General features: G+C 35.8%; 1 protein-coding gene across 1 annotated transcript; it reads left to right on the top strand.

Annotated features, from left to right (window-relative positions):
• The first annotated feature begins 1,172 nt into the window (after positions 1 to 1,172).
• Positions 1,173 to 2,099, top strand: LOC101550844 (olfactory receptor 187-like). The gene has a single exon (XM_004607016.1). The coding sequence runs from the start codon at positions 1,173 to 1,175 to the stop codon at positions 2,097 to 2,099; it is 927 nt and encodes a 308-aa protein (XP_004607073.1).
• Positions 2,100 to 8,551: the final 6,452 nt, after the last annotated feature.

The raw sequence follows: 8,551 nt of genomic DNA, 5'->3' as shown, positions 1-8,551 counted from the left end.
AGATATCCAAAAAATAAACCTCTGATGTTCCAATACCCCTATAATGCTATTTCTATAAGATTTTATAGTACAACCTCAATGCTCATCATTACATATTCACGGGATGCTGTGTCTGCAAATAAGCCACTGTATCTGTTGTTGATTTCAGATTTGGTTAACACTTATTCAGTTGGCAAGTGTAACCTTCCTCACTAACTGACCCCATGATATCTATCTTCACTGAGATCAAATGACTGCATTCCAATATCTCTTGAGAAATTGTCCTTGATCTTATCTCTCTCCCCATGTAATGCCACCTAACTGACTATACATTTCATATACATTCTTATCACTTTGCAGGAATTATTTGTTAAGGTGTATACTTCTAGAATTTTTTTTTGTTTAACTTATTTATTTTTACATACTACCTCACCGTCAAAATTTTGCAAAACTCACCTTAAGACACTTCTGATGTATAATCCAGGCTGAAGCACTGGGCAACAAACACAGCTTCCTGATTAGTATACTAGTCTGCAGTTTCTCTACTGTGATACCTATCTTATGAACTACCAAAAAATTAATTCCAATGACTGTAAAATTTTTGATGCAGTAATAATGTCAATATAATTAATGATATTCAATTTATTTAAATTTGATTAATTTTATTATTGTTATTATATATTTTTCAATTTTGGACCACACCTTATGGTTCTTAGGTGTTATTTTAAGTCCTATGCCTGAGATCACACCTGGTTATAATATGGAAATCATGTAGTACTGTATTTTGATTCTTGGCTTCCTATAACAAAATATGTGCTTTAGCTATTGAGTTATGTCTCTGGCCCCCAATTTCTTTTTAATTTAGATTCTTGATATACCTATTATTTGACTCTAAATTTACAATCTACATTTAGGCTTCCCTAATATTACACTTAATCATATCTCCATGTATTAAAAATGCTTAGAATATCTTTTCTTTTGTATTTGTATAATCGCTGCTATTATACATACTTTAATTGAAATTTTGTTTCTCTTTCCATTACTTCAGATTCCCAAGTTTGTTTTATGCATTATAGTGACAATGTGTCAGGCTGATGTTAGTGTGATTTTCTTTCTCAGCTCCTCTCTCTCAGTCTGAAAGTTCTCCTTCACTGTAAATATACTTTTACATTTCAGGGAGCATCTGATTAAACATGGAGGAGAAAAATACAACATTGATTACACAGTTTATTCTCACAGGATTTACACATCAACAGGATTGGCAAATATCTCTACTACTGGTGTTCTTAGTGATCTACCTCATCACCCTTGTGGGGAACGTTGGTCTTATTGTTCTTATCTGGAATGACTCTCAACTTCACATCCCCATGTACTTGTTTCTTGGAAGTTTAGCTTTTGTGGATGCATCAATATCATCCACAGTGACTCCCAAGATGCTTATCAACTTTTTCATAAAGAATAACATATTTCTATTTGAATGCATGGCGCAATTTTTTTTCTTTGCATTTGGTGCAACTACAGAATGTTTCCTCTTGGCAAGTATGGCATATGATCGCTATGTAGCTATATGCCACCCTTTACTTTATCCAGTGATAATGACCAATAGGTTATGTATCTGGCTGATAATATCATCATTTGTAGGTGGATTCATACATTCCTCAATTCACACCGGATTTTTGTTGAGATTAACTTTTTGTAATGAAAACCAAATACATCACTATTACTGTGACATTGAGCCATTGCTTAAGATTTCTTGTACTGATCCTTCAATTAATATTCTTATGGTTTATATCTTTTCTGGTTCAATTCAGGTAATTACTATTACGATTGTTCTCGTCTCTTACACACTTGTTCTCTTTACAATCTTAAAGAAGAAGTCTTTGGAAGGCATAAGGAAAGCTTTCTCTACCTGTGGAGCCCATCTCTTATCTGTGTCTTTATACTATGGTCCTCTTCTCTACATGTATGTGAGCCCTGGATCTGCAAAATCATATGATCAAGATATGATAGATTCTCTATTTTTTACTATCATAATTCCTTTGTTAAATCCAATTATCTACAGTCTGAGAAATAAGAAAGTCATAGATTCACTGACAAAAATGTTAAAGCGGAATGTTTAAAATCCATGCTAATATCTAGTTTTATTTCATTAAATCAAATAAAATTATTAGATTGGGTGGTTGTTAGACTGCAAAGGTTTTGCAAATATACATGCTCTATGATACCATCATCATCATCCTCATCTTCTCGTTGATTGTCAAATTTCTCGAGTGGTCTCAGTAATGTCTCCATTCATCCTAGTCCTGTGATTTTAGAAGCCTCTCTCTACTTGTCCTTCCCAACGATGTCGTATTGGAGGCTCCTTCAAGATCAGGGGAATGAGACCCAGCATTGACATATGCAGCTCTATGATATAATATTTAAAATTTTTTCCCAGCGAATGGAAGATGCTGATCCCTCTGTATGCTGCAGAGGTCAATAGAACTGGGTACACCTGATGGACTCTCAGTGTTTGTCTGATTTAGGTGTTAGATTTCCAGGGAAATTTTGTAATTATTTTCTGAAAAGATGGCATTAGATTAGAGATGTTTGGGAACCTCTGGTTTAAGATGTTAGTACCTTCTGAAGACCTTAAAATATTTTATAGGGATTTTGAATCATGCAAAACATTAATCAAAAGTTTCTGTCATATCAAAATATCTAAAGTAGTAAGAAGAAGAAAACATTTGGTATTATTTGTACTCTTCTTGACATTTTATTGTGCATTTATTAAATTTTAATACTGTTCTACTTCTGAAATGTACCTGAATATATTGTCTTTGCTAACAATTCAGTTACCCTCCCAGGAGACTAACGTCACTTTTAAATTCATGGTGTAGACAAGTTTGTTTCTGTGTAAACTGGAAAAAAATCATGATTTCTGCTAGTCATTAAAATATCCTGAATCTTATTTCATTCAGGGCATAATGAATTTCATTCCATATGGTGAATCAACCCTCATATAACACAGAGGAATTCACCCAAGTGGGAAAGTAGTGGGGAAGTTGGATGAGTGGAGGCAGATCTAATCTATGATGATCTTATTTTATTTCATCTGTCAGGAGCTTGAAGAATTTTGTTGCTTATCAAGTTCTGTACTGTATGTCTGATGCTGAGTAATATACTTTTGTGATTTTGAAATTTTTCACTTAAAATATTCAGAAGAAATCATACTGTCCGGTATGTGACTGGAAAGAATGAAAACAATAGACCCTAAAAGTACTTGAAAGGTATTTTTTCTCACATTAAATACTATTTAAGTAGAATCAAATTCATCTCTGCCTTAACTACATCAACTCTGAAATCTACACATACAGAAATAGGTGTACCAAAACTGTATTCCCGTACCCTCAAAAGTAGTCAGTTCTGGGACTTGTAAAACTTCACTTAAATCTTCTGGCTTACAGGCATTCTTTTACTTTCCAAACACAGTTGCTAGATTTTTCTTGTAAACATTATTACTTTGGTTAAATCATATCTCTCTTTAATTAATTTCAGTACAATTTCATGGCTACCAGATTATATACATGCAAAGTAAAAGAATCTGAAGCATATGCACATTTATCCATCTAGCTATTATGATAAATATAATTATACATATAGGTGCATCTATATGATATAAAATTAATTTATGTACTTATATATAATATTCATACTGTACACTTTAATCTTAACATGTTTTGAGGTCATTCTGATCAAAGCCCTCTTTTTCACAGTTCTAATGACTCTGTGCTATAGTCCAAAATTACTTGTTTAGTACAGCATCATCAAATTTTTTTCATATTTTTGCTTATATGTGTATTTTTACATTATTTCCAACCCTTACCCTTACTCAATTGCTTGATATTGATTTAATATTTAAACAGTTTTGCTAATTCATAGTCTTTTAGAAGGTATAAATCCATGATGCATTTTGCAGATTAACTTGAAGAAGGTTGAAATATTCATTCACATCTAGATTTTGGTAATTTCTGATTTTGATTTTTTTCCACTTTTACCATTTGTTTTGTTTTTGTATATTTCTAAATTTTATCTTTGTTAATTTTTTAAATTTAGATATTGTGATTTGCAATACTGTTAGGCTTACAGTGTTTTTACACAAGAGTGTGACAGAGTGTCAGGACCCCTCCACAACTGTCACCAGGTCCCTTGTCTCACCTACTCACTCTCACCCTCTGTTCTGCAAATCTACCGTCAGGGTCTATTTGACCATTGCTTTTCCCCCTACTGCATTTATTTACACTCTAAATCAGCATTCATCCTTCCTCTTCTGACTCACTTTGGTCGGTACAATACCATCCAGTTCCTTCCATGCAACAACAAACTATAGGATTTCATCTTTTCTTTTAGCTAAACATTATTACATTCTACATATGTAACACAACTTCTTTTTTTAAAATTTAAATTTATTTATTTTTTAATTAGTGAGTTACAGAGGATACAGTTACAGATTCACACATTTTCGTGCTTGTTTTTCCCTCATGCAATGTTTGAGAGCACATCCCTCCACCAGTGTCCATTCTCTGCCACCAATGAACTCAGTATCCCTCCCACTCCCCCCCCATCCCATCAATCCCCACTCCACCCTGCCTCTGTGGCGGGACATTCTAATTTGATATTTCTCTCTCCTTTTGGGTGTTGTGGTTTGCAATAGGGTTATTGAGTGTTCATTCGGTTCAGTCTCTAGTCTACGTTCAGCACGCATCTCCCCTCCCGCGCAGGCTATCCAATCACATATTACTTGGTGTTCCCTTCTCTATCATGGATGACTTTTACCCAGTGTGTGAGGCCAGCTTCCAAGCTATGGAGCCAACCTCCTCATATTATATACTACTATTCTTGGGTATTAATCTCCTACTCTGTTGTTTTATATTCCACAGATGAGTGCAATCTTTCTATGTCTGTCCCTCTCTTTCTGACTCATTTCACTTAGCATGATACTTTCCAGGTTGATCCACTTATATGCAAAGTTCATGACTTCATCCTTTCTAACAGCTGCATAGTATTCCGCTGTATAGATGTACCAAACTTTCTTTAACCAGTCATCTGTTCTCGGGCACTCGGGTTTTTTCCAGATTCTGGCTATTGTAAACAGTGCTGCAATGAACATACAAGTGCAGATGTCATTTCGACTATACTTTTTTGTTTCTCCAGGATATATTCCCAGAAGTGGTACTGCTGGATCAAATGGAAGCTCAATTTCTAATTTTTTGAGTAGCATCCATATTGTTTTCCAAAGGCTGGAACAGTTGGCATTCCCACCAGCAGTGTAGAAGGGTCCCTTTCTCCCCACATCCTCTACAACAGTGGTTGCTTTGGTTTTTTTGGATGTGTGCCATTCTTTGTGATTTGAGGTAGTGTCTCATGGTTGTTTTGGTTTGCATTTCCCTGATTATTCGTGATGTAGAGCATTTTTTCATGTGCCTTTTGGCCATTCATATCCCTTCCTTTGAAAAGTTTCTGTTCATTTCTTCGCCCCATTTTCTGATGTGGTTGGATGATTTCTTCTTGTAGAGTTCAACCAGTGCTTTATATACCCTTGATATCAACCCTTCATTGGATGGATATAGGGTGAATATCCTTTCCCGTTCTGTAGATTGCCTTTGTATTCTGGTCACTGTGTCTTTTGCAGTGCAGAAGCTTTTTAGTTTAATATAGTCCCATTTGTTTATCTCTGTTTCTACTTGATTACTTAGTTCCGTGTCATCTTTGAAGATAACTTTAGCTTCAATATCGTGAAGAGTTTTGCTGACCTTGTCTTCGATGTACTTTATGGATTGTAGTCTGATGTTGAGGTCTTTAATCCATTTTGATCTGATTTTTATGCATGGTGTCAGGTCAAGGTCTAAGACCATTCTTTTGCATGTGGTTGTCCAGTTATGTTAGCACCATTTATTGAAGAGGCTTTCCTTGCTCCACTTCACATTTCTTGCTCCCTTATCAAAGATTATATGATCATACATTTGTGGTTGTGTGTAGGGATATTCCGCTCTGTTCCACTGGTCTGCAGCTCTGCCTTTGTTCCAGTACCATGCTGTTTTAATTGTTACCACTTTGTAGTAAAGTTTAAGGTTGGGGAGGGTGATGCCTCCCATCATCTTTTTTCCAAGAATTGTTTCAGCTATCTGTGGGCATTTATTGTTCCATATGAATTTCAGGTTGATCCACTTCTTTGAAGAATGTCATGGGTATCCTTATAGGGATCGCGTTAAATCTGTATAATGCTTTGGAAGTATTGCCATTTTGACGATGTTGATTAGCCCTATCCATGAGCAGGGGATATGTTTCCATTTCCTCATGTCCTTTTTTATTTCATGGAGTAGCGTTTTATAGTTTTCTTTGTAGAGGTCCTTTACTTCTTTAGTTAAGCTGATTCCAAGGTATCTGATTTTCTGGGGCACAATTGTGAATGGGATTGCCTTTTTCATGTCCCATTCCTCTGTCTCATTGTTTGCATATAGGAAGGCCATGGATTTTTGGTTATTGATTTTATAGCCTGCAACTTTACTGTACAGGTCAATTGTTTCTAAGAGTTTCTTACTAGAGCTTTTAGGCTTCTCTAGATATAGGATTATATCATCTGCGAATAGTGAGAGTTTGATTTTTTCCTTTCCTATCTGAATACCATTAATATCTTTTTCTTGCCTAATGGCTATTGCTAGTACTTCCAGCACTATATTAAAGAGACGTGGTGAGAGTGGGCATACTTGTCTTGTTCCCGAACTTAGAGGAAAGGCCCTTAGTTTTTCCCCATTGATGATAATGCTTGCCATAGGTTCGTGGTAGATGGCTTTGATTATTTTGAGGAAAGTTTCTCCAAAACCCATTTTGGTGAGTGTTTTTTATCATGAACGGATGTTGGATCTTGTCAAATGCTTTCTCTGCATCTATTGATATGATCACATGGTTTTTATCTTTATTTTTTTGATATGATGGATTATGTTGATTGATTTCCAAATGTTAAACCATTTTTGCATCCCCGGGATGAATCCCACTTGGTCATGGTGTATGATCTTTTTGATAAGTTGTTGGATTTTATTTGCTAGTATTTTGTTGAGGATCTTTGCATCGGTGTTCATCAGGGATATTTGTCTATAGTTTTCTTTGTTAGTGGTGTCTTTGTTTGCTTTTGGTATTAGGGAGATATATGCCTCATAGAAACTGTTTGGGAGGGGTCCTGTCTTTTCGATTTCCTGGAAAAGCTTGAGGAGAACTGGCATCAAGTGTTCTTTAATTTTTTGGAAGAATTCACCAGTGAATTTGTCTGGACCTGGGCTTTTGTTTTTGGGGAGACTTTTGATTTACAGTTTAGATTTCCTTGATATTTATGGGCCTATTCAGGTATTTCAAGTCTTCTTGGTTCAATCTTGGGAGAGTGTAGGAATCAAGGAATTCGTCCATTTCTTTTAGGTTCTCTTGTTTCGTGGCATACAGACTTTCAAAGTAGTCTCTGATGATATTTTGAATCTCCTTGGTTTCTGTTGTGATGTCCCCCTTTTCATTTCTGATTCGGTTTATTAGAGTTCTCTCTTTCTTTGTGAGTCTTGCTAACGGTTTATCAGCTTATTTATTTTCTCGAAGAACCAGCTCTTGGTTTCATTGATCTTTTGGATTGTTTTTTGGGTTTCCATATCATTAATTTCTGCTCTAAGTTTTATTATTTCTTTCCTTTGATCTGGTTTGGGTTCCTTTTGCTGGTCCTCTTCTAAGATCTTGAGCTGCGAAGGCAAGCTATCTATATAGGCCCTTTCTTCCATCCTGAGGAAAGCTTGCAGAGCTATAAATTTTCCCCTTAACACAGCGTTAGCTGTGTCCCATAGGTTCTGGTAGATTGTGTCTTCATTCTCATTTGTTTCGAGGTATTTTTTGATTTCTTCCTTGATTTCCTTCGTGACCCACTCATTGTTCAATAGTGAGTTGTTTAATTTCCAGGTGTTTGATTTGACTCTCCGCATCTGTGTGTGATTAGCTTCCATCTTCCGTGCATCATGGTCCGAAAAGATAGTTGATACAATTTCTATCTTCCCGATTCTATTAAGGTATAATTTGTGACCCAGAATGTGGTCTACATTGGAAAATGTTCCGTGTACACTGGAAAAGAATGTGTACTCTTTCTTTTTGGGGTGTATAGCCCTGTATAGGTCTATTAGCCCTGTCTCCTCCATTTCTTCCTTCAGAGCCATTGTTTCCTTGCTGAGTGTTCTTCTTGTCGATCTATCCAGAGGTGATAAGGCAGTGTTGAAGTCTCTAACTACTATCGTGGTGCTAGTTATGTCCTCCTTAAATTCTGTTAGTTCTTTTAAGTATTTAGCTGGTCGTTCATTAGGTGTGTATATGTTTAAGAGTGTGATTTCTTCCTGTTTTGCATATCCCTTGATGAGTAGAAAATGACCTTCGATGTTCCTTCTGATCTTTTCAGCCTGAATCTATGTTGTCGGATACTGGTATGGCCACCTCCACTTCTTTGAGGGAGCTGTTTGCTTGCAGGATTGTTTTCCATCCTTTGATTTTTGAGTCTGTGTTTGTTCTGACT

This window comes from Sorex araneus, chromosome 2 (genome assembly GCF_027595985.1).
Source record: "Sorex araneus isolate mSorAra2 chromosome 2, mSorAra2.pri, whole genome shotgun sequence".
NCBI classification, from domain to species: Eukaryota; Metazoa; Chordata; class Mammalia; order Eulipotyphla; family Soricidae; genus Sorex; species Sorex araneus.
The sequence above is the reverse complement of the archived record's forward strand: the minus strand, read 5'-3'. Positions and strand labels throughout refer to the sequence as shown.